A 27,999-nucleotide genomic window follows, 5' to 3' on the forward strand; every position below is an offset into this window, starting at 1 on the left:
CATTTCTGATATATTCTTTTGTTCACATATTCTTTTACCATCACAACACTATACACATGCTTCATTCACTTTCATTTCCTTCATCTTCAGCACTTTATGTATCATGTACACTTCGAATGTAACTTTTGTTGCCGTATATATAGTAGTTGCACATCCAGTATGCTAGTCTTTCACTGTCACTTGATTATTTGGTTTTGATTTGCATTATTGCACATTGTACTTATTCACTTGTTATGTACAGATCGGGCGCCGGCAGAGGACTCCAGTGACGTATTTTGCCACACCTCTTTGGGGATGTGCCGCAGCATGACGGAGAAACCCGGAAGTGCGGGGGTCCCAAGCCGTCTGCATCTGTATGCTGTTTGGTCACACTATATATGTCTCTGCACAAGGTAAGAACCTTGATTATTGTCTGTGCACTTAAGGACCTATATATATCGGTGTCAGCCCGGCACTCGTCCTAAGAGACGTCTGCTGCCGCTGGTGCCTTCAAGGGAGATGGATAGGAGTCGGCTTGTAACAAAGGCAGCACTCGGCGGGATACCTAGATTGCCAGCCGTACGTACGGAAGGATGGCCGGAAGTGAGACACACGGTACATCACTTCCGTCAACCAATACCGCATCATACAGCCCGCCAATCACAAGATGGCACCCAGAGCCGGGACACGCAGTAATACTATTGGAGTACAACCTGTTGCTAAGCAACAGTAAACAACAAGTATATACAAAAGCAGCAGTATTCTCCTGGGGTTACTGCCACCTGCTCGAGTGTGCACACATTGAACTAAAACCAAAGATATAGACATACTTCCCCAAGCCACGAATGGCACCTGGGTGAGACAAACATCTCTACATGAATAAGTGCATCAATGACAAGCTATTAGAATCACAGGAGAATCAAACAAATCCGAACCCATATAGCATACAAACATTATAGTGGAGAAAAATGGGTGTGGGTGTAGAGTAGTTTTGAAATGCCATGGCACTGTTATGGCATCCACTGACCAAGCTGTCAGATCCCTGGTCCAAGAGCAGAACCTGGCTACCTGACAATTGTCCTGGACCCCACCAGGTCTATCTCTGGGAGCCCCCAGCGAGACACTAACTTCTGAAAGACTTCTGGATGAAGCACCCATTCCCCCTCCAGCAGTTCCTCCCTGCTGAGGAAATTTGCTTCTATGTTCCAGATCCCCGGAATGAACACGGCCGTTAGGACAGGAATGTTCCTCGAGACTTCCAGCATTGCCAACTTGCTACAAGTTCCATCTTGATGATTTAAGTAAGCCACAGTCGTGGCATTGTCCGACTGTACTCGCACTGGAGATCCTTTCAGGAGATCTTCTGCCTGCAGCAAGGTGTTCCAAACAGCACAGAGTTTCAGTATATTGATTGGCAGGCTGGATTCTTCTCTGGACCAAAGACACTGTAGTCTCAAATGCAAGACCACCTCCCCCAGCCCTTGAGTCTGGAGTCTGTCGTCACAACCAGCCACTCCCACGAGCAAAGGGAACGTCCCAAGTGCAGCGTCTCTAGATCCGTCCAGCAATTCAGCGACTCCCTTGTCTCCTTAGACAGTAACAACCTTTCTCGTTTCATGGTCTTTGGGTTACCTGACCAACACGAGAGAATGTTCCACTGAAAAATTCTCGAGTGGAACCTCGCAAACTGCAGAGTCTCGAAAGTTGCTACCATCTTTCCTAAACGTTTCACTCCCTGCCAAACAGTAGGGTTTGGAGACTGCAGAATCAAATAAGGAATGTCCACTGCCTTGGATTCTGGTAGGAACACACGGTGCAAGTGTGTCCCCAAAATTACCCCCAGAAACTGAGGTCTCTGAGTGGGAATCAAATGGGACTTCGGTAAAATTTAGTAACCAGCCCTGATCTCGAAGAAACTTTGTCGCAAACACCAAATGATCCTGTAATCTCTCAGTTGACTCTGCCTTGAATAGAAGGTTGTCAAGGTAAGGGATAATTACAATTCCTTTCAGCCGGGGGACCACTGCCAAGATCGCCATCACTTTCATGAAGAACTGCGGTGCTGTGGCTAGACCAAACGGCAGAGCCTGGAACTGCAAATGGGTTTCCACTATTGCGAACCGTAGTAACGACTGATGTTCTTTGAAGATAGGTACATGCAAATAGGCATCTTGGATGTCCAGCCAGAAACTCTCCTGGTTCCATGCTTAAAAGCACTGACTGAAGAGACTCCATGCGAAAATGATCCACCCAAACTGCAGGAGGCGACCCCCCCACTCGGAGCCCAGAACGGGGAGCCTCCGCCCCGTCATGCAGAGGACTTATCCTCTCCCTTGGATCCGTGTTTCTTGGCGAAGGCCCCGAAATGGGATCTGGGAGCCCTTCCTTTACAGGCTGGGAACTTACCTCTCCCCGCCTGTCCTCTGTTGGTGACCCCCCACCTCAAAAGGAGGAGCGAAAGGACGGCTTAAAAACCCTAAACTTGGTTCCTGAATGTTTTGAAGTAGTGGGAAGGAAAGTACTCTTCCCACCTGTGGCCTGTTTAATGATGGTTTCAAGCTCTAATCCAAACAGAAGCTCTCCCTTGAAAGCCAATGTCTCAAGAGACTTTTTGGATTCACCGTCTGCCTCCTAAGCTTTAAGCCAGAGGGCTCTTCTTGCGAATATAGAAGTGGCTGATACTTTTGATGCCATCCAAGGCCCTTCTTCCCCAGCCTCGCAAATATATTCCGCTGCACACCTGAGCTTCTTCACAAGTGTGAAAGCTTCCGAATCAGGCTGGAGCTGACTTCCGAAGGCCTCAGCCCATTTGATCATAGCCTTGGAGACCCAATTAGAAGCAATAATGGGGCGAAGAGTAAAACACACGCCTTCAAATATCTCCTTAAGGCATTCTTCGACATTTTTATCCATTGGAACTTTAAAGGCCGCACCGCCTTGAACTGGTAATGCCGTGGCCTTTGAAAGCCTGGCCACAGGTGCATCTACTAAGGGGATTTTTTCCCATAACTTTACACGTTCATCCAGCATTGGAAACATGTTACCAAACTTCTTTGACATACAGTAAGAAGCTTCTTGTCAGGAGACTTCCAAGCCTCACCTAGCAAAGAAACCATACCCTCATCTGAGGAAAACGTCACAGTATCCTGGCGAACATTCTTAAAAACACAATGTGTAGGAGCCTTATCCTCCTCAGACAAGTTTAACGTCTGCTTAACTGCATTAATCAAATACTCAATTCCAGAAACAGCATTCCTCTGTGTCTGGTCCCAAGTGGCATCCTCTGTATACACTCCCTCCTCCTCTGAATCAATATTTAAGCAGAGGTGTGGATAAAGGGTGTCTAGGAGAAATATCTTTAGAGGAATTGGTAAACTGCTCCATGAATGCATTTAATTTATGGACACCCTGAGCAGTGTCCAGCATGACTTGCAACATCAACGGGTCCCCCTGAGATGGGGCCACAGATCCCCCAGACGTCTGTGAGGACGAAAACCAACCAGGATATTTTAATAGGTCATCTTTCTGTCAATCTAAAGCCTTAACTAAGGCATTCATAGACCTTCCCAACTCGGCTGCCCACGCAGGTTCAGACTGCTCAGGCCTATGGGGCTGCGCTCCACTGGGGACAGACTCACATGAGGGACACAAATCCCCTTGGTCCATCTATGATAATGTAAATTTTACACCACAAAACCTGCAGTGAACTAGCAAGACAGGCGCTCTCTCCCCCATAGCAGCAGGACTACACCCCTCAGTCATGATAAAATCACAGTGCACAATGTCAAACATATTGCACAGAGTAATATATATAGTGCACTTATCTGCTGCAGAGATCTCAGCGATCAGCGGGGACAGCACTGTCCAAATGGAGAAACTTTTTCCTACTGTACTGTGAAAAGATAACTTTCAGCCTTGCCTTAGCTAAGCAGCAGCAGGGAGGAATGGCGCCAGTACCAGAAGCAGGAAGAGACCAATCTCTTACTTCTGCGGGGTAGACAGTCAAAAAGGCGCCTTTTCGTCCTTCAGCCGTGCCCCCTAGTGTTTCTCCTACCTCCGGTGCCTCCCCTTCTTCTAGGGATCACTTGGAGGGGTCCAGCAACGCTGGACATATATATATATATTGGAACGCACTCCCTCGCTCCATTAGACTCTCCCCGACCTTGCAAAGCTTCAAACGGGCACTGAAAACTCACCTATTCATCAAAGCATACCCTTCCACTGCATAAACCAGATGGTTCTCCGACCTCTTGCCTGTTTACATCCTGCTATCTATATATATATATATATATAGATAGCAAGGTAGGATAATCCAATAAGGGCACTCACCAAAATTATGAAGAATTTATTTCAGGTACATTACCAGTCAGACAATTGTAGGTCTACGTTTTGGCCACCAGGTGGCCTTTAGCAAGACAGGTCATTGTCCTCACAGCACAAGAGTCAGGATACTGTGCTGTGTGAGGACACCTGGTGCCAGAAACGTAGACCTACAATTGTCTGACTGGTAATGTACCTGAAATAAATTCTTCATCATTTTGGTGAGTGCCCTTATTGGATTATCCTACTGTGCTATAAATTGGGACACATTGTGTCGCCTTAAAGGAGCACCCCCTGTATTTCACATTGTTGGCTGGGAGTGCGGAACTACAAAAAACTAATATATATATATATATATATATATATATATCTCCTATATATTTGGCTACATCTGTCACTCAAAGTGGGTGTCTGTGTCTATAACGCTCTGTTCCTGGACTTTCCTCTTAATGTGTGATTGCCTTCATCTGTGCTGAACACCTTTCTGAGAAATTAACCTGTTTAAAACAGGTGATGGCAATCATACATTAAGGGGAAGTCTAGAAACAGAGCATTGTGTCCCTCCTGGAGAGGGTCATGTTGGGAGGTATGTGACAGAGAACCAGCCCAGTGAGCCCACAGACAGTGCCAGACACCCACTGCCTTCCCATGTTGCCCAGCACTGCTACTCCACAGCCACCAGGTGAGCGCCCCCCTCCCGCGATTTGCGGCAAAACCTCCCCCCCCCCGCGCGCCCCCCCCCTCCCGCGATTCGCGGCAAAAACACCCGCTCCCCCGCGACCCCCCCTACCGCGATTCGCAGCAAAAACACCCCCGCGACCCCCCCTCCCGCGATTCGCTGCAAAAAGAACCCCCCCACGACCCCTCCCGCAATTCGCGGCATAACCACCACCCCGCGACCCCCCCTCCCGCGAAACGCGGCAAACCCTCCCCCGTGACACCCCCCCCCCGATTCGCGGAAAAAACACCCCCCCCGTGACCTCCCTCCCGCGATTCGCGGCAAAAAGAACCCCCCCGCGACTCCCCCTTGCACGATTGGCGGCACCCCCCCTGCGACCCCCCTCCCGCGATTCGCAGCAGCCCCAGGATTAAATGGCACATGCAAAACACTGACATGGCTATGGTCGACAATGAAAAAGGTTGACATGAGTTTTTGAAGATTTATTTTTAATTTTTTTAATTTTTTCATATTCATTGTCATGTGTCGACATGGACACCAATGAAGTGGCACACTTATGTCAACATTTACATGTGTTGACCTTTCTGTGTTGATTTTTTTCTTGTGGCGATTCGCGTCACACCCCCCGCAACCCCCCCTCCGGCGATTTGCGGCACCCCCCCGCGACCCCCCCCCTCCCGCAATTCGCGGCAACCCCCCACCGGAACCCCCATGAACCCCGCTCTCCCGCGATTTGCGGCACCCCCCCCCCCCCGCAAACCCCCCCACTCCCGCAAATCGCGGCACCCCCGCTATTCGCGGCAGCCCCAGGATTAAATGGCACATGCAAAACACTGGCACGGCTATGGTCGACAATGAAAAAGGTTGACATGAGTTTTTGAAGATTTATTTCATTTTTTGAATGTTTTCATATTCATTGTCATGTGTCAACATGGACACCAATGAAGTGGCACACTTATGTCAACATTTACATGTGTTGACCTTTCTGTGTTGATTTTTTCTTGTGGCGATTTGCGTCACACCCCCCCCACCCCCCACCCCCCCCCCCCCACAACCCCCACTCCCGCGATTCACGGCACACACACAAACACCTCCCCCGCGATTCTCGGCACCCCACCCCGTGACCCCCCCTCCCGTGATTCACGGCACACCCCCGCGACCCCCCCTCCCATGATTCGCCGCAACCCCCGCCCCGTAACCCCCCCTCCCGTGATTCGCGGCACCCATGCGACCCCCCCTCCCGCAATTCGCGGCACCCCCCCGCGATTTGCGGCAGCTCCAGAATTAAATTGCACATGGAAAATACTGACATGGCTATGGTCGACAATGAAAAAGGTTGACAAGAGTTTTTGAAGTTTTTTTTTTCATTTTTTGAATGTTTTCATATTCATTCTCATGTGTCGACATGGACACCAATGAAGTGCCACACTTATGTCAACATTTACATGTGTTGACCTTTCTGTGTTGATTTTTTCTTGTGGCGATTCGCGTCACACCCCTCCCACCCCCCGCAACACCCACTCCCGCGATTCACAGCACACACACACCCCCCCGCGATTCTCGGCACCCCACCCCGTGACCCCCCCCTCCCGTGATTCACGGCACACCCCCCTCGACCCCCCCTACCATGATTCGCCGCAACCCCCGCCCCCGTGACCCCCCTCCCGCGATTTGCGGCAACCCACCCCGCGACCCCCCTCCCGCGATTCTCTGCAATCCCTCCCGCGATTCGCAGCATCCACCCCCCCACAACCCCCCCTCCTGTAATTCGCGGCACCCCCGCGACCCCCCCTCCTGCAATTCGCGGCACCCTCCGCGACCCCCCCTCCCGCGATTCGCGGACACCTAAGTTGCAATACAGGGCATCTTTCATACAATTCTAACCATATTTCTCATATACAAACGTTCACAAATTAAGGGGGCGCAGCCCCTTACGACGGTGTGAAGAGCGCCCGTAGGGCGCGATGAATCACCTAGTATATATATATATATATATAGATAGATATAATCGACTTCCAGAGGCGGGCACCCCCAGAAATAAATCACTCTTACTCTTACAGCTAAACTCTTGTAAGAGTGATTTATTTCTGGGAACAAGTCCGTGGGTGCCCGCCTCTGGAAGTCGATTGTATTTCTTATCTGCTGGTGCACCGCGGCTGATGCAAGCAGCTGAGGAGTGTGCCCATCATCTGGATTCTTTTATATATAGATACATATATAGAATGACCTCATTCCTATTCTGGATGCAGAGCGAGGAGGTCATAGACAGAAAGCGTGTCCTGATATTAGCAATAATATAAAGGATATCTATCAACCTATCAAGTCCAGAAAAAGTCCAATATTGGATCTTATCAAATAGACCAAATTGTGATGTAATGTATTGAATGATCAGCAGAAATTTCCTACCAGGATCAGCTGCACAAATTTAATTCTTCCAATTGCTATCACCCCTGATGAAGTCTTAGAGACGAAACGCGTCGGGTTTTGATCTTTAATAAAAGGACTATTTTTCCAGACATGGACTGGGCCTAATCATTGTGGACGAAAATTTAAAGAAACAAGTTTCTAAAAATGTTATATTGATTTTATTATGCTATTTTGGGAGGTACAGATTTTACACTAAGTAGCGCACCCCAATCCCCCCCCTTTTCTTCTATATACATACATATACACAGTATACACATACATACATACATACATATTATATATATATATATATATATATATATATATATATATATATATATATATACACATACATACATACATACACATACATACATACACACATACACACACACACACACATACTAATAAGCCAAATCGAAATCGAAGCGAATGTTCAAAGGCTAGTCGGCTACCTTGTGATTGCCTCTGTTTTTGTGCAGGCGTGAGAGAGAGAAAGAGTTGTAGTTTTACATGCTGGCAACAAATGGCAGTGTTTCGGAGACACACCAATGGACAATAGACATATATAGAGATGAGATTAGATAATTTACACACACATTTGTGAGATTGGGTCCAGCACTCCCTGTTACGAAGCAACAACCGCGGTACCCTCCAGCATTGTATTATACAGTGGGTAGATATCACAGATACCTTAGGGCGGCACTCTCCGGGTTACAATTTCACAAAATAATGCAGACCGACACCCGCATCTGGCCTGACGTTTCGGTAAATTTATTAACTTTATCAAAAGGTATAAAGGTAATGAATATATATTTTGTGCAATTATGTTAGCACAGCTGAAATGGGTTTGCTCATTGGAGAAGTTATAAAACTGGCCTTCTTTTTAGCTAGTTGAGTATCTGGAGCATCACATTTGTGGGTTCGATTATACTCTCAAATTTTATTTGATTTTACTCTTTTTGCACTTCAAATTTTTTTTTATTGGAACTTTTTTTTTATAACTTATGCTCAAAATATCTTCTACAGCCAATAGCAAAATACTTTGAATTCACGTACCAGTCGCTTCTTGTACCATTTGGACCATGGTGGTTTATATGCAACAAAGAGGCAAACTAGCTACTCTCTATTTTTAGGCAAAAACTAGCCTAGCATGGTATACTCTTGAATGGTAAGCGTCTTTTTAGGAGCATGTAGTGGACATATGTAACTGAGGTCATGTTGCTATTATTCAATTAACTTATAATGGTCATTACCATTAGTAATAGTACCTACAGTGCCTTCATGTTGATTGGTGGATAAATACACCATAGGACAAACGGGTCTGCATGTATCAGGCTGAATGTCCACGATGACTGGATTTCTACAGAAACAAACCCTGATATTCCTTCTTATGCTTGACATGAACACCAAAAATTTTTCCACTCAAAAATAAAAGCTAATCCTGTATCAACATCCAGATGTCACTTGATTAAAGGTGGCCGAGACTGCCAATCATGAACATCGTGTTAATGCAGCACAACGCAGATCGACATTACACGTCCTTCCCCTACCCACCACCTCCAAATCTCCTGGTGTGATGTAGCCTACGGTTACAATTTTATCTGCAGAAAACATGTCAATATTTTACCTAATCCATTGTTTTAACACAATATACTGTATACACAATGTTAATGGTCAGGACAACTAGAATTTATTCCATTAATGTAGTTAGGACTACACATTTTTAATGAGGGAATTAACAGAGATCAATCAGATGTAAAAAAAAAATTGTTAATTAAGCATTTAGCATTCTGGCAGCCTTCAAAATGGACAGCATGGCAATTTCCTTTCATATAATTAAACACAAATCAAATTACTGTAGATGTTAGTCAGTGCAAGAATTTTATTGCTGATAACTGTTATTTTCTATCATGCAGAGGTTTGCAAAGAGAAGACTTAATTGCATACATTTTCCCAATTCACTTTGCATATATCCAGAGGTAGAGCAGGATTATTCAACACGTGATCAACTTTGTCAAAGCACTTTCACTCCTAAAGTCTTATTGACAAGTGCATGCAAATTAGTCTATATTAGAGGCGGCTTTACAAGTTTTCAGTAATTGAACAGAAGTTTGCGAAAAATGCAAATGAGTGTCATATACTGTATAACAGTTATTTAAACTGGATTTTTTTTTTGCCATAGAGACACTGTCAAATACATTTATTTAGGCAAGTTACGTTTTAGCTTTAATTATAACTGAAATTTTTTTCTTTTTAAACTCGCCATAAAATTCCTTCCATGTAATTCATTTGGGGGACACTGAAGAAATGACTAGTGAATTGAGTACTGGTACAGAAGTATAGGCAATAAAAGGAAAAGTGTTAAGCTCCGGCTCCCGTAACATCAGTTTTTTCGAATAACAAAGCAGCGCAGAGGAAGATCAACTACAACTATGCAACCAGAAACCAACTAGAACATAGAAAAAAGAAACAATCAGGGAGGAATCACAACCACCCTCTTCCAAGATGGATTACGAGTATGGCAGATGTTCCCAAAAGTGGTCCTCAACACACCAATGGTCCAAGTTTTAAGTATATCCATGCTTAGCCACAGGTGACTTAAAAACAGTACTGTACCTCAGTCAATTTGATTGTGCTGAACTATGGATATACTTAAAAACTGGACTGTTGGGGTGCCTTGAGTACTGCATTTAGGAACATATGGAATATTAGGATTACAAAATAAGCCTATCCGAAGGTAAGCCTGAAAGGCCAGTAGAACTAATTAATTTCACAATGGAAAAGATAGAAGCTGGCCAATGCGGGATTCTTTTTTTTTTTTAAACAATTTTATTGAGCAAATACAGTGATAAACAGGCTATACAGACCAGCTGTTTTTACAAGCTCTCAAGATGTCGTGTATCACAATTTGCCAAGTTTTCTGTATTTAACTTAGAGAGAAGAAGAGGGGAGGGCGTGGTGAGACCACAGGGATGGGAAGGGGAACGAGGAGGGATGAGGAGAAAGATAGACAGTAGGGAAAAGAATGGGGGGGGGGGGGATTGATGGCCTTCATTAACCTGGATCAAACGGGGGTGGTACGTCTTGCTGTGAGAGTAACGGGTCCCACACCTTATGGAAGGACTTAAGTGAGTGGCGCAGAATTGCAGTAATGTATTCCATTTTATAGACATACCACACCCGCGTGAGAATTGCCTGTAATGGAGCTGGGGTGGGTTTTTTCCAATCAGCCGCAATTTGGCACGTCATCGCCGAGGATATGTGCCTTAGTAACTTGTGTTGGTGTTGGGTAAGCCCAGGGGGTTTCAACGGGAGGAGGAAGTATCTAGGATCTCTGGGCACCGAAACTCCTAGCAAAGCTGTGAGTAAGTCTATTACTTCTCCCCAGATGTTCGAGATATGGGGGCAAGTCCACCAAATGTGGAGGAAATCACCTTCAGAAGGGCAACCCCTCCAACATCTGTCAGATACCTCGGGGAATATCTTATGCAGCCTAGAGGGGACATAGTACCAGCGGTATAGCAATTTATATGTATTTTCCTTTATTTTGACACAAATGGAACTAGACGCGGCATTATCGCGTATTTCTTCCCAGTCTTCCTCATCCAGAGAAAGACCTATGTCACGCTCCCATGCCTTTTCATGAGGAGTCCGGGATGAGGCTGCAAGGGGGTCTAGCAGTGAGTATAGTGCCGAGATTAGACCTTTAGATGAGTCACGTCTCCAACAAATATGTTCGGCGGAGGTTAGGGGCCTAGCCATTAGCGTAGCTACCACTTTGGAGTGGAAGTGGCGAATCTGGAGAAAACGAAAAAAATCTATGTTGGGAATTGACGTGCCATCTCTGACTTCGGAGAACTGGGGGAAAGATGCTTTGTCCGATATATCGTTTAAATAATAAATGCCCTCTTTGAGCCAGCTGGACAAGGAGGAGCATCCCATGCCCGGGGGAAACGCGGGGTTATGGAATAAAGGTATCAATGGAGAGGGAGGCGGGGCTAGGTTGTATAATTTATTCAGTCTGTCCCAGACCGCCAAAGCACGTGACACCACCGGGTGCGACACTGTAGTGCGTGGGCGTTTAGCTCTAGGTAGCCACAGCAGTGAGGACAGAGTATTCAAGCCCAGGTCTCCCGTTTCTATGTTCACCCAGACTTTACTCGCACCCCAGGGGTTGCACCACTGAACGATCTGGGACAACTGTGATGCGTAATAATATCTCTTGAAATCGGGTATCCCCAGGCCGCCCCGGCATGAGGGCCTCTGCAGTAGTTTTAGTCTAATACGGGGGCGTTTCTTGTCCCATATGAATTGGGATGACTGGTGTTGTAGGAACTTAAACACATAAATCGGGACATATATGGGCAGGGTCTGAAAAAGATACAACAGGCGTGGGAGAATATTCATTTTAACAGAGTGTATTCTGCCTATCCAGGAGATTAAGTGGGAGGACCAAGTGGAGAGGTCTGATTTAATCCTGTCTAACAGTCTCGGGAAGTTGGCTTGAAAGAGTTGGTGGTGATGATGTGTTAAATAGATGCCTAAATATTTAACTTTTTTCCCATTCCAGTTACAGGGCAGCATATTCATCAACTCAGTTTTAAGGGGTCCGGGTACATGGAAGTCGAGAACTTCGGTTTTCCCCACATTTATTTTATAATCGGAAAGGTGGGAGTATTGTTGGATCTCTGATAACAATTGGGGGATAGAGCTCGCTGGACTGGCGAGGGTCAAGAGCACATCATCCGCATAAAGTGCTATTTTATGCTCCGCGGAGCCCACTTTAATGCCCTGGATAGACGTGTTATTGCGTATCCTCGCCGCCAAAGGCTCCATGACCAAAGCAAAGACTAATGGAGAGAGGGGGCAGCCCTGGCGGGTGCCATTGGTTATATTAAAGGGGTCTGATCTTGCCCCGTTTACAACAACCCGGGCGGAGGGAGTGCGATATAGGGCCTTAATCCCCTCTAAGAAGGGTCCAGAGATACCCATCCTTTCCAACACTGCAAAGGCAAAAGACCACGATATGCGATCGAATGCCTTCTCCGCATCTAATGCCAGGAGCAAGGCCGGGTTTTTCCGCTTCTGAATTATATGGATAAGGTCAATCGCTCGCCTTGTGTTGTCCGACGCCTGGCGCCCAGGAATAAATCCCACCTGGTCCGGATGGACAAGGGTTTGAAGCAGAGGGGCCAGACGTCCGGCAAGAATTTTTGCGTAAATCTTCAGGTCAATGTTCAAAAGTGAAATCGGCCTGTAATTTGCGCAATTGGTCGGGTCTCTGCCCTCTTTCGGGATCACCACTATATCCGCCAGGGCTGTCTCGGGGGGGAAAGAAGCACCCTCAAGTATGTTGTTAAACAGAACCACTAAGTGGGGGGCTAAATCTTTTGCAAAGCGCTTATAATAAATGGCTGAAAACCCGTCAGGGCCCGGTGCTGCTGACGAACGCATTGACCTGATTGCCGCTACCACCTCTTCTTCTGTAATCTTTACGTTTAGGGAGGCCAGTTGGGCCTCCGGGAGGATCGGGAGGGGGATATCTGCAAGGTAGGAGATCGTTTCTTCGTTAACGGAAGCGGGCGGGACGGGGAGACTTTTTAAATTGTATAAGGAATTATAGAAATGTTGGAATTCCCTGGCTATTTCTATCGGATCAAACGTGCAGGATCCCAAAGTTGGAGAGTGTATTTTTTCAACCAGCCTAGAGGCCTGCTGCCTTCTAAGTTTGTTGGCTAGTAGGGTGTCAGCCTTGTCTGCTTTGTCATAAAAGCGTTGCCCAAGCTTTAGAAGGATTTTGGCTGCCCGGTGAGCTAGCAGAGTATTCAACTGGCCCCTGATCTTTTCAATTTGGGATAGCAGGCTAGAGGTAGGTGCGCTTTTATGATGCTCCAATAGGGTAGCTAGCTTTGCTTCTAACTCCTGTGTCTGGGAGGCCCATTTTTTCCGGACCGAGGCCACCCTAGATATAAGGACGCCCCTAATTGTTGCTTTATGAGCCTCCCAGACAATGCCAGGAGATGTGTCGGATGTGGGATTCTCCTTAAAATAATTAGTGATGGCAGCTTTAACCTCCTTCAAAGAGGAGGGGTGGTCCAAAATGGAGTTGTCTAACCTCCATCTTCTGGCACTGGGTGGCCGATCATAGAGATCAAGGTCCATGATGGTCCCGGCGTGGTCTGTCCAGGGGAATGGAGTGATGCCCGCTCCCTTAACGTGTGAAGTGAGGGTGGAGGAGATAAGTAACATATCGATTCTGGAGTATTGTTGGTGAGGGGCCGAAAAATGGGTATAATCTCTTGAGTGTGGGTATTTCAGACGCCAAGAATCACATATTCCATAGTGTTTCATGGCGGCTATAAGGGTGCGTGTGGCTCTAGGGGTATCTGATGTGCGTGGAAGGGGGGCCAAGGGGGATTTGTCTAACATCGGATCTATAACTGTGTTAAAGTCCCCGCCTATGATAATGTGTCCCTGCGCCACCTTGTCCAGTCTCTTAAAGAAGGTGTCAAAGAACTGCGATTGGTCTTGATTGGGTGCGTACAGGGAGACTAGGGTCACGGTCGAGGATCTGAGATTTCCAATCACTATAAGAAATCTGCCCTCCGAGTCCGCAATTGTCTTGGTAGGAGTGAAGGGGACATCGCCGCGGATTAGAATGGCCACACCGCGCTTTTTACAATCTGCTGATGCAAAAAAATTAATTGGGAACGAGCGACCCTTCAGTTGAGGATGCCTGCCTGTAAAGTGTGTTTCCTGTAAGAACACAATGGATGCCCCTTCCCTCCTACAAGCTTCTAGCAGGATAGTACGTTTCCTAGGGGCATTTAGACCATTAACATTTACTGATAAAATTTTTAGGGCCATGGATAGGTGTGTGTGTACAATGCTATGGAGGAGCCTTGTGAGGGGGGTGAACACCAACCCCAGGGTGGGAGGGGGGGGGAGCAAGAGGCCAAGGGAATGGAGGAGGAAGGGGGAAGGGAGAGGACGTCCCACAGATTGGGGACTGACTAGAGAAAAGAGAGTAAAGAAAAGCCCGTGAGGGCGAAATCCCTGGTAAAGAGGGTCCCCAAGGGGAACCGCTACAAAATACAATGAATCAACATACATTATGAACTACTACAGATAGGGAGTGTTGGGGGGGTGGTAAGACGGCGAGGTGGAACTGGAATCAGGTCCGCCTGGGCCAGTTCTGTCCCTTTCGGGGGGGGAGTTCGTGTAGGCTGTAATTACCTACAATCAACATATTAACTATTGCTAAAACTACAAGGAAAATAGCGAGAGAAAATGCCCTGGTGAAGGGCATGCAGTAACAGTCCGAAGACATTCAACAACATGGATAAATCTCACCCATTTTAGGTCGGCTCAACAGGAACCTAAGTGACATCAGCCAACAAGACAGTTCAGTTCAGTTCGGTTCTTTGTTTTCCACTCGAAGTCGGGAAACCCTTGTCCATTCAGGTGGAGTAGGAGACTGACGACGGGATCTTGGCGGCGACGCTGCCTCCACCGGAGGAGACGGAAGGAGGTCCAATTTGGATAACAGCTCCTGTCCTTGGGCCAGGGTTTTGATATTGTGTAGTGTGTTATTAGCTGAGACATGGAGCATGAACGGAAAACCCCACCTATAGCGAATGTTATGTTGACGAAGGATTCTGGTTATTGGTTGAAGATCACGCCTTTTCTGGATAGTTGAGGGGGCCAAATCCTGAAAAATTTGCAGCTGCATCTCTTGAAATTGTATGTGCTCGGAATCCCTGGTAGCTGCTATGATTTTCTCCTTCGTCTGATAGTAATGAAAGCGGATAATGACATCCCTCGGGGGTTGGGAAGAGGGAGGTTTTGAGCGAAGAGCCCTGTGCGCTCTGTCCAGTAAGCAATCCGCATCCGATAGAGCTGGAATGATGTGCTGAAACAGAGATTTGAGGAAGGCCGGTAGGGCAGACCCTTGAATGGACTCCGCTACGTTACGGATGCGCAGGTTGTTGCGGCGGGACCGATTTTCCTGGTCCTCTTGATGCTCCTTGAGGGTCTCCAATTCCTCGTGAAGTCTGGAAAGTTCTTTGTCCATGCGTAGTTGAGACCGGCAGATGTCGTCTGTTTTGGACTCTAATGCATCGGTTCTGTTGCCAATGGCTGCTAAGTTGGTGCGAAACTCTGCAACTGCTATGGCCAGTTCCTGTTTGAATGCATTTTGTACGCCCTCGAGGAGCCCTGTCATTACCGCTTGGGTATGAGGGTCAATAGTAGTATCCGTTAGCTCCTGACGGGTTGGGGATTCTGCGAGCTGTGAGGGGCTAGGTACATTCTTGGCTTTGGAGCCGAAGAAATTACCGGCTGCTTGCGGAGCTTTTTTGTTTTTGTGTGACATTTCAAGTCAGGGTTAAGCGAGTCGGAGGGCAGTCACTTAACGGCTATGTTGAATTCTCCCGGGGGGGGGGGGGGGGGGGCAGGAGGCTAAGGGTTCTTTTAGAGTTGGTACTGAGGGACAGAACCGGACCAGGCGGGATATCTGACACACTCAAAATATCATGATAAGTCCGTGCAGTCTGAGTGCCATAAAAGGATTAAACATCCGGGGAAGGGAAAGGGCCCTTTCAGCTTTTCAAATATTTCCCCACAGCAGTTCACGTGTGGCCACTCCTTATCTGTATATTGAGTCCCTTACGATGAAAGGCAGGCTTTAATTATTATAAAGCCCCAGATGATCAGGTGCAAAGAGGGTTAATGACGTCCTTATGTATCTGTGCAATGAAAGGCACTCACTGGTCTCACTTCGGAGCTGCTGCAGAGAAGGGGCCAATGTACTTTCTGGGAGGCTAGTGCAGGGGGCCAGCAGACCTTACATGTGCCCAGTAGGCGGGGGGGATGCTTTTGTGCTGTGGGGTGCCACTCCTCTGTGTGTGCCACAGCCAATATGGCGTCCGCCACCCGGGCCTTAGGGCAGCGGGGAGATAGGCCAGTACTGGGCTCTGGGGGGTATCCCCTATGTGTAGGGAAGAGAGGATAAAAAGAAAAAAGGGGGGGGGAAGCAGTTAAACCACTTCTCCCCGCTGGCACATCTTTTAATTCACAGATAAACGCGGCCGCCACCTTCAATATGGCGGCCGCGATTCGGGAGCTGCCGGAGTCTGGGGGACCCCTCCGCCCTCCCAGCGGAGGTATTAACCTGCGGCTATGCGCCGCTATGCAGAGGGAGTTTAGGTGGTGGGGGTCCGCGGGTCCGCTGAGCTTTGCGGGGGCCGCTGGCTAAGCCCCGTCGTGCCGCGCCACCTCCAAGATGGCGGCCGCGACACAGGCTCCGATACACTCGGCGGCTCCCCTTACCTTAGATGCGGGGCCGCAGAGCTTCCAGCAGGCTGAGATGGGTTGGGGAGAGCTCTCCAAGAGGCTGTTCAGGGTAGCCTGGCGCTGTGGGGGATATTTCTGGGCTGGATTCGTCCCCGGCGGGCGGCAAAAGAAATCGAGGCCCCGGCTCCTAGGGGGTACTAGGCCGCAATCCGCAGGGACCTCACACAAAGGTCCCCCGACTCCGCAGCCGTTCCCACACCTTTCTCTTGTGGTCCCCAAGCTATAGGGGGTCTTTCTGGGGCTGGATGGGTGTTGAGGGCTCTGGATTGGGATGGATGTGGAAGGCCCAGAGCAGGAGCTCAAGATCCACACGTCCAGCTCCTTCCAAGGTCAGGCCACGCCCCCACCCCAATGCGGGATTCAAAAGAGTATCTGTATACTGAATTTAAGAGTATCCACCGCCACCAGTCGGGGCTGTGACATTAAGACCTCTGAAGGAGGCTCTACCAGTAGGTCATCTCAATAATGAATGATAGGGATTCTTCTGTACCTTAAGAGAATTATGTGGGATACGACCGTTATAAAACCGTGAGCAGTGGAAAACACAATCGTATACATTGCAACTGAAATTGCAGGTCTTCTACTGATGATGGCCTTTTCATATGGGAACTTGAAGATATTTTGACTATATAGTTAAAATCTGTAGAAAACGTAGCACATATCGCATCGCGTGTAAACAAACGCGTGTAAAATAGACTGTGTAGACAGGTCAATATTGACTATATTGTGTACAATCTATTGCTCTTGTATAGTCAAAATTTTCCATAGCCAAAATAGTGCTGTCTGTATAGTCAATATCGTGGTTTCTGGGGAGTACAAGGGAAATCGCATTGTGGCCTATTTTGGATAAGCTATTTTGAATAAGTCATTTTTGATTACAAGCACTGGTGATTTTGACTAGATGCACTGGAGATTTTGTCTATGTTCAATATGACAGTCTGATCAAGTCTAAGCGATATTAACTTAGTGGGACCAAGCTATTGCCCACAGGGGAAACACTGTGCGATTTTGGCCAACCTTCTAGGCGATTGGGTGGGTTATTGGGTGATAACTGAGGATAAGTACGAACTAAAGGCAGCATTGCGCCAAAGAAAGGTCATACCCTATATCTGTTTTTTGCAGATTGGGTGGTTTCCTATAGGCATCTCTTAAACTAGACACTACTAAATAGACCACAAGTACTTTCTGTAGATTCATGCTGTGGTGACATTTCTCCATGAGAAGACACATATTTGTGGTTACGAGAAAATTTTGGTTGTCAACATTATAAAAACTGGTTTTGCCTATTATACTGACCAATTTGAATTTTAATTACTCCTGGACTACCAACTGACCACCAACCTCAGGGTGCCAAGGCACAGTTTGAAAACCACTGATCTAGTGCATTGCATAGTAAAAATTGGCCATAGCCGGAGTATGCAGCAAGAAATTAGTTTCCACTAGTGGTTCTGTCGCTAGACGGGGAAAAAGCATTTGATTTGATATGTCTCACAAAAATTCCCCATTACAAATGGGACGAAACAAGGGTGCCCCTTGTCCCCCATTATATGTGTCTTGGTGATAGAGCCACTAGCGGAGCTTATCAGGCAAACAGCAGAAGTGAGAGGATTAAGAGTAAATAAAACTCATCATAAAGCATTACTCTATGCGGATGATGTGTTACTTTTTTTGTCAGAGCCAAAAGAGTCCCTGATAGAGGTGCTAAATATAATCAGAGAATTTTTAAAAGTCTCATATTACAAATTAAATACAAGGAAATCTGAGGCTCTCCCACTAAATATTCACCCTATTGACTTAGCCTTGTTGAAAAAAAAGAGTTTAAATTCAGGTGGAAGGAAAATGCACTGCAGTATTTAGGCATCCAGCTGGTATCCAATAAAAAGAACTTGATAGATTTTAACTACAGCCCTCTGCTTCTTCATCTGAATATGAAGGTAAATAAATGGATGAATGTAGAAGCATCCCTTATGGGCTGAGTGGCAATGGTTAAAATGTTTTTACTTCCAAAAATTATCTATCTGTATCGTGCAATTCCAAGATTGCTGCCAAGATACTGGATATCCAGATTTAATACGATACTGAATAGATATATATGGAGAAACAAGCAGGCTAAAATAGCGAAAAAATACTTAACGCTCTCCAAAGATAGGGGAAAGAAGTAAGCCACAGTTAAAGCCTGTAGAGGTGATTCTGAAACAATGGTAGAAATTCTTGGATAAGCAGGGTCTACTGGGAGCTCCAATGGGGCATCTCCCATTGGAAGCTATAACCAAGGTGATACCAAATTTGAACTTGGATAGATGGCGAAATTTAGAAATACAAACTGTAGAAGAGGTATATGAAAACTGGAAATTGATGTCATTTGAACAGATTAAAAGTAAATATGGGATCCCAAATACTGAATTCCATAAGTATCTTCAAATTAGACATTGGATACAATCTAATGTCTACGGTACAAAAGAAATGGGCACATTGCCAAGGGAAATGATGAACCATATTTCAGGGCTGAGTAGCAAGGGAGGAATCACTTTTTGGTATAAAAAATTGTTACAAGAGAGAGAGGAAGTCAAAAATGGGAAAACAAGCTGAACTTTTCCTTGGAAATAACATAATGGACGCAATTATTTAATACTGTCAATCAAATTTCTAGGTCCACGACACATATAGAAAGATATTTAAAAATCTTTTATCAGATGTATTACACACCGGCAAAGATTAATATATTTTTTTCCTCAACAACCAGATGTATGTTGGAGGTGTGAAAAAAGAGGGGATCTTAAACATATTTTTTGGGCCTGTAAAAAATTAGAGCGTTTCTGGCGGGAAAAGGAAAACCTACTCTCTGAAATCTTGGGACTTAGGCTTCAGTTGACATCGCAGATGGTATTGCTTCACATTGTTCCATCAAGTTTAAAGAATGCAAAGAAATATGTGTTAAATCAAATTATTAGCGCTATAGTAACTGCGATTGCTCAACTATGGAAACAAGAACAGATCCCAACCTTTCAGAAGGTAATACATAAAGTAGAATTTAGTTACAAGATGGAAACCTTAGGGAAAAATGGTAACTCCAAGATAGTTAAGCTATGGAGAGAGTGGGAAGCATATCGAGAAGGAATAGCTATAGAATGATTTAAGGTCCCAAAAGGGGGGCAAATTGTTAGATGGTAGACCAAGTAACCCGTGGGAAGGAGCTTTAAGGGATCTAATATCTGCCTTAATGATGAATTTACCCATTAATATATTTATATATTTAAAAATATGAAAGTATCGATTAGATGATATAACGTCTTGTCTTGTCATTGTCAAGTCTTCGTTAGTCCCTTGTACTGTATTTTTTTGGAGATTTGGCTGTCAAGTATTACTACACTGCTGGGCAAAAAAAGGCATGCTACAGTAGTACTCAGAGAAAGAACTGCTGGGAAACGGGCCCGGAAAAAGCCGCCAAGTAAACATAGAGAAAACCTTAGATAATGTCCTTGCTATCACAGAACATTAGTAGCCAGTTCATTATCTTGTCTGAAAGTTTCTTTGCAGCATAGTGAACTATGTACTTAATGATCGTTTCTGTTGAACTCTGCTGTAATTTGCCAAGCCTCAATGCTTACGAATGCTGAAAATTGGACACTTCCAACAAAGCTCCTACTGCATGTGTACATTCTGTTTTCAATTATTGTTTTTTTTTGTGTGTGTGTGTGTGTGTGTGTGTGTGTGTTAAAGCCTGTTTAATAGGTTTTATACACAAGAGTTTAATACACAATTAGACAAGGTCAAAACTTGGTTAATGTAAAACTGACAAATGTAACCCATATTGAGGTGCATTAGTAGAACAAGTTGAACACATTTGTTCAAGGCCCATTGCCCACTGACATCAAAATTATGCACACATACATTCCATTGAACCTGTAGCCATTTGAACTTGCAGCAGAGACTGATCTGTTTACTTGAATTCCCTGCCACCAGCCACATCTGCTGGTTACCATCACGTCATGATTGAGGCTAATTTCCCAATGGTGTAGCGAAAACCAAGTGACAAATACTACACCCACCTTCTAATAGAAAAAGATAATTGCATCTAACTAATGCATGGTTATCAAAATCATCGCGTTATACCATCTGTCATAAATACTAGACTTTCAGGCATCATTTGTCAAAACCTGATGATCTACGGATAGCAGTGACAGAGAATAGTCACACAACTACTGAAGCAGCTCAGGAAAATGACAAACGATCTGCTACCAAATAACTTACTTACTTACCAAATAACTGATGTACTTGATATATTAACAATATTTATTACCCATTTTGTCAAAAACAATAAACAGAAGATTTAGCCAAAACTTCTATTCTCCAAAAAGCAAATAAATGAGACGATCTATAGTTCTAGTCAAGGTTACGGAAAATGAGAAGCAAGAGATGTTTTAACATACAGTAGTTACATAGTGCAAAACATTTAGGGTGGAATTCAATTAGCCATTGTAGATTATCGCTGGCTAATCGATTCTCTATCCAATTATCCCCATAGTCAGTAGTTATCACATTATTTTTTTTCAATTCAGGGTTTAACGTGTGGCGTGATCCCGTTGATGCTTGAATCTGTAAACTTTTCATGGAGTCTGTGCTTTAATGCCTGTTAAGAAGGCTATCAATGGAAACTAGGAGTGCAATCGAATAGCCTTGTACGTTAAAGCATAAGGCATCCTCCTGTTGTTATCCACAGTAATGTATCACTTGTAATTGAACTGCCCCTTTGGCATTATAAAACATACATTAGGGTGTACTTGAAGTTTAATATCAATACTATTACTTACTAAAGGTCCATACACACCGGGCGACTATGGACAGCGATGATAGCGTTTATCGCTGGGGGGAAAGCCGCTCAGTGCATACACACTGAGCGGCTTTCCCCCTGCCCGGCGCCGACGGAAGGGAGAGGACAGCTTTGCATAGCACAGAGCTATGCAAAGCCGTCCTCAGAGCTGCTCATCTGCTGGTATTACCAGCAGATGAATGGCTTTCCCAGCGATGATGCGGGAGCACGCCACACCGCTCATCGCTGGGGCATACACACTGGGCGGCTTTGAGCTGAAATCTGCTCAAACATGCTGTTTCGGCCTTAACCAATTTTTTAATTTTCGTGATATACATGGTTGTAAGCCCACATGGGTCACTTACTTTTTTGTGACAGACAAAGCTCCATTTTTATCAGCATAGAGCAGAATCTTAATTTCACAGGCAATATAATCGAAAAACAACATTGGTGAAAAGTGGCACATCGGTTTTCATAGATTCTTCTCTAAGGACCTTACAAATAGTTTAACTCCCATTAATTATACTGTAACTAGCTATTATAAGTACACTACAATTATGTACATATGCCCGTGCCAGAAATGTGAACTTGTCAGCTTGGTACCTGCACACTATTGAGTTAATTATTCTGTTGGGCACATACATGCCAGTGAGCTAGTTATTCAGCTAAGCAGTTGCACATGTGCAAGCTAGTTATTCAGCCAGGTAGAGCTGCACACTTGCAAGATAGTTATTTGGTCAGGGAAGTTAGTTGCACACTTGTGAGCTGGAAATATCACTGTTCCATAATATTGTACTTGTTCCTAGATTAGTGGTCATAGAACTATTTTATTTTTGGTCTCTAAACAATGCTTGTATAAAACCCTGATTAATGCACACAATATTCTTACACTTTATCCATAGCTAACAGCGGTAAAAGAGCAATAGTTTTAGGACAAAGTGTTCACTTAACATAGTTTAGAATCTTGTACAATATGGTGGTGATGTTATAGCTGTCCTTTATGAAATTCTACACATCCTCTCTTCTCCAGGAACTGCTATTAAGTGAAAATGTCAGGGCAGTGCTTAAATAGATTAGAAGCTGAGGAATCAGCAATTACTTAAAGGGTAACAAAAAAGCTTTTGTAAAAGAAAATGAAAATGAAATACAACATCTATTGATCAGATACACTTTTCTTTTAAAGGTACAAAGCCAAAATAAAAGGTGTCAACTTGACAAAAGCTGCACATCCCATGTTATACATGCCACATACCTACATACTTAAGCAACCATTTTTACACTTGAAAACTGAAATACAATATAACATTATGGGATCAAAGTATTAAGACGTTAAGGAGTAGAAGTGGTATCAGCGTCATTATGTGCTGTCATGTCATTATCTGTGCTGCTATCTTCAAGCAATGTATATATTACTAGCTTAAGAATAGAAATCATATGCTCAAAACGGAGGGAGGCGGGGGGGGGGGGGGGTGAGCAGGGAGGCAGGGCATCAGCTGCAAGTGTGTCCGGGCAAGGGCGGCTGAGCATGGTGCCGGGAGGATGAGCGTGGGAGACCAGCGTCTGGAGCAGGCGGGGGGCAGGGTGCAGGGAGTAGGAAATTAACCGGGCTGAAAGTCCCTTATCTTTTAACCCAGCATCCGTACACACCTAGAGATGATGGCTGAAATACAAGCCATTATCGGTAGATATGCTGGTAAAACTAGCCGATGGCCCACCTTGCTAGCGATTATGCGGGAGCGCGCATCATCGGTAGTCGGCCAGTGGTGGACCATAAACACAAGGTGACTTTCAGTTGAAAAATCGCCCAAAACGGCTGTCTGTATGGGCCTTAAGGGTTAATATAGACAAAAACTAAAGACACTTGCATCATACATAATATAATGCAGAAGACTCAAAAGCATGCAAAGTATAACTTACTGCTAGGATACAGTAATTTACTAATGACAAACTGCTAGAGTGCAAATGTAAATAGAATGCAAACTCCTCTGTTTGTATGCAAGTATAGGAACTTTTACATAACCACTTGCCAATGGGACTAGGACAGCTGCTCTTTGTAGAAGACAAGTTGTATTTCCGGTCTAGGGTGCCTTTAGTGAGATTTTTAATTAGGCTATGGAAAAGGGAAGACTTCTTACAAACAAGTATGATGGCTTACAGAAAGCAATTAGTTTTTACATATTTTAGAAATGTTTTTCCAACAGATAATTAGATTATAAATCATTTAAAGGTCATTTTAGTTGTTTGCAGTAGTGAGAACTAAAACATTCTCTTAAAAAAATAAATAGAAATCCGACATGATGGTTATGAAATGAGGATAAACAGTTACCGTGTGATGTACCTGTGAGGAGAGCTGTCATTTTTCTCCACTCATCACAAACTAAATAGGACTACAAAATTGGATTTCATTATTGCATCTGTTGTCTCTAAAATGCAAAGCTAAAGATGGAAAAATACATTGTGCCTAATGCACTTTATTGCTTTTTCTTCCTAAGCTCTTAATGTAATGATCATTCTGTAGAAATCACAGCAATTATAAAGCCATTTATCATTTATAGTCTAAAAATGGAAGTAACACAACATAAAAGAAAATATGCTGCTTGTTCACAGTCTATTCTTCAACGTAAAAAAAATATAATGCCTGCAGCGTATAAAATATATCCGTAGCCAGATGTTTTTAGGTCAAACCTGTTCTTACACAATAGTTTCAAGCTACCCCCCCCCCAAAAAAAATCTCCAATACATTATAGTGTCCCCAAAAATAAAGTATACTTTAAAAAAAAAAAAAGAATGTTGCAAACATTTAACATAACAACGGCACACACTTTGTCACATGTTAATAGTTGTCCTGACCAACAGAGTGAGGCTGCAAATATAAGCTAGTAGAAAGAGCACATAAGCCCCAACCCTTGGCTGGTTTAGATAGCGGTTTAGGCCTCAAAGCAGATGTCCTTCACTGCTTACGGAGCAGCTTAGCGCCGCACGTCCAAACGTCACGTCCTCTCACATGCAGCCGCTAGCAGGAGAACAGGAGAAACCATTCGCTGGTCACCAACCATCGAATGATTTCTCCTGCCTTTAAGAGCACTAGGGTGAAGACGGTGTGGGCGTAAGCTGTCCTCCCCCACTGCCCCTGATCTCCCACACCTTGATGCTGGCTTGTCTTCCTGTAGGACTGTGAAGTCCTAAAAAAGTGTTATCTGCATATTTCCAAATAAAATGAGAATATATCAGGTTTAAGGAGCTATTCTTTACATAATTTGATTATTTGAAGGAAAAAATATTAACCACTTAAGGAAATGGTGTTATCTAAACAATAGGCAGCAAATATGTAATGTTCCTTACAAATAGAAGCATTCTGTAAATATGTTTACACTACAAAAGTGACACAACCTATGACCAAACCTATAACCCAAAAAAAGGAAACCGGTACAAAGAAAAAAATTGGCATCAGTATGACTGCAACCACTTCTCACAGAGCAAGATGCTCAGAGATAAATGTTACTGTTCGGAAAGTTCGGACTATAAAAAGACTGCTTAAAACACATAAATGTTACTGTTCGGAAAGTTCGGACTATAAAAAGACTGCTTAAAACACATAACTATTAACTATGTGAACTTATTGTATACGTAACTAGAAATGCAGAATGTCTACATACCTTAACAATAGGATTTAATAAAACCACTCCAGATTTCTTAGTTATAACTTGCTTTGTCGTATAATGATGTTCTATAAGCAGTGGAATTTTTGGAAAGCCAGTTCCCTCAAACCGGTACTGATTCTGTATGAAGACAAAACATGCAGATTATAGTCTTGAATATATAAATGTAAATTAACCTACTTTTAAAAAAAAACCTAGAATAAGGTTGTTTAGTATGTCGTTGGAGGTCCCTATTCTTCTCAAATATGTTTACTTGCAGTATGTAACAATGAACCGGAGCAGACCGTGCTTGAAAAAGATATAATGAGCCGTATTCAATGTGGCACGGCGAGGGGGTTAAACAACAAGGATCGCCGAAAATAAGCCACCCTCTTTGTTTAACCCCCGTGCCGGGCCGCTCACCCTATTTAACGTTCCGGGAGAATCCTCACTGTCAGAGGATGGCAATTATTCCCCCAAACGGTGAGGCTCGCGGCTAATGCAGGGAGCCCACTGCATTTAGCCACGATCCTCGCTGTTTTGGTGGCTGCACACGCCGTTTATACCTCGCTGTAAAAACCCAGCAAGGTGGAAACGCCGTGTGCAGGGGGGGTCAGTTGAATACTGACTTGAAAGCTCTAACGGCGAGCAATCAGCACTGCTTGCTGTCACAGCTCGCATAACAGCATACAATACTGCCCAATGAGTCTGCTACATTTCCATTTAAGTTTGCAAGTGAATATTGGATGAATGAAAATCATGTTTTTCATTTTAAGAATTAATTTCATGCACTGTATTAGCACTAAAGAACACTAGCAGAATACATTAGGCCAAATACAGGGATGTGCTTATTTCAGTTCAAATGAATGGAGTAGAGCGCTGAAAAATGTGAGTTGAGTCAATTGGCTATAACAATTATTAATTTATCAGCGCTCTACTTCATTCCTTTGAACTGCTCTATACCTTTTTATGGGAACTGACCTTCTCTTGAGAGAGCGGCTTGAAAAAGCATCCGCTCATGGTAACCACATGTGCAAATTTCAGGTATGATGTAAGTTGTCATTAAAAAGGCAAAACACAGAAACAGATATAAAATTTCCTACAAGATACTAGCAGATAATTAAGTAAAGCTGGCCATACACCTGGCTGGTTGGAGCAAAAGCCTTGTATTATCTGAATCCCTGTTTTTTTTTGTCAGTTTTTAAAGCAAATGGTCAACTGCCAGTTGCTCCCAATAAGTTACCAGATTTTTGTTCCAACCAGCCAGATCAGACAATAAATCTTTAGTTGTATGGCCGGATTTAGTTTCATAATTTGGAATTAATAATACAGTTACCTAATTTTTTTAAACCATAACCTGGATTAACTCCCATTGACCCTCTGGATTTTGGACCAATGCAGGAGATAGACCGCAGTACAATGCACTTGATTTGTCAGAATGCGAAGTATGCGCTTATCAAGTAAATATTTCAATCATCATATACTGTTTCTAGCTTCAGTGTTTGCTTAAACCTATAAATAAACTTTTTCATATTTAGAGCCATTGACTGAGAACAGCCAGACCGTATGAAATATATCACAACACTTAACTATTAGTGCTGTATTTACAATTAAAGATATATTGGAAATGATCAATTTAGTGATGTTACAACAAGTTGTATGTTGTGCCTGATTCAAAATTGTACTATATTCCACAGCTACAAAAAGCGGCTTTGCAATAACATACAGTCATATGCAAAAACAGCAGGAGGCATCTGGCGTAAAAAAACGCCTCAGGTCTGCCTTCCTGATCCACTCTTGCATCTCAAGACCAGGTCTGCAGCCTAGGTTAGTAAATCTGCTAGACACGAGCAATGAACTCGGAACTTCGGAACTCCTACAAAACTGAGGTGATATATCTCTGTTTTGAAGAACAGACAGGCCGCTGCCCTTCCCCGCCTCCAAACGCCCTCAGGCTGCCAATCAGGGGCACAAGGAGCACTATGTGCAAGGATGCAGGACCTGTTCTGTGCACACACATTTTCCCCACCAACAGACCATCAGGTTAGCCTACAAGATTGAATTATGCCCATATGCCACTAATGAGGGGCTGTAATTATGCAACTTCAGTGAGTATTGTATACAGGAGTTCTGTGGACTTCTTAATCTACAAAATAGTTAACCTTTTGCTCTGCATTTAATTCTGGATATTCATTCTCCTGAGGGATAATATATCACAGAGAACATGTTTATAAGACTTCGGGACAATATTATTGTGCACTTTTATATTTCATATAATTTCTGATATACTATACTTCTACTGATGCTGTGATTAGCAATATTCTTATGCATGAGCAAATATTAGACAATACAAGTTGTGGGTAGGGTTCCTTGCTGTAATGCTCTACTCCTTTTGCATTAGTATATACATCAGGTTGGTATTCCTCTGTTAACGAAAAACCACAAACTAAGATTTCAGAAATATGTTTTAATAAAAATAAATAAATGTAAAATGATCTGTATATTATCAGCAGAGGAAAAAGCTCTAGCTAAATAACTAATTATACTAGCAACACAAAACATGTTGTCCACACCATGAAATGTGAAAGGGCATATCCAATTAACCAGTGCTGATCAATTTCACTAACTGCTGGGACCTCATGCACTACGGGTGGATTCTTGGAAAGATATTTAAGCATTTTGCTCCAAATGTATGGGTTAGTGCCTGTTCTCCTCAGATATACCACACAGGGAAATGTAGACTAATTGACTAGATCCATCCTGAATCCCTAAGCTTTTTCCAGTAATCCCTGTGCCTAACTAAATATGCA

The 27,999-nt window shown here is 44.2% G+C and overlaps 1 protein-coding gene across 6 annotated transcripts in view; it reads right to left on the reverse strand.

Moving 5' to 3' along the window:
• Positions 1-27,999, reverse strand: part of FER (FER tyrosine kinase) — a 209,738-nt gene that overhangs the window by 92,999 nt on the left and 88,740 nt on the right. For all 6 annotated transcript variants that reach the window (XM_083151694.1, XM_083151692.1, XM_083151688.1 and 3 more), the window contains one exon: positions 25,208-25,330. In XM_083151694.1, coding sequence (XP_083007820.1) covers positions 25,208-25,330 — 123 coding nt within the window. The remainder of the gene's footprint in view (positions 1-25,207; positions 25,331-27,999) is intronic.

This window comes from Crinia signifera, chromosome 1 (assembly GCF_055691185.1).
Source record: "Crinia signifera chromosome 1, ASM5569118v1, whole genome shotgun sequence".
Classification (NCBI taxonomy): Eukaryota; Metazoa; Chordata; class Amphibia; order Anura; family Myobatrachidae; genus Crinia; species Crinia signifera.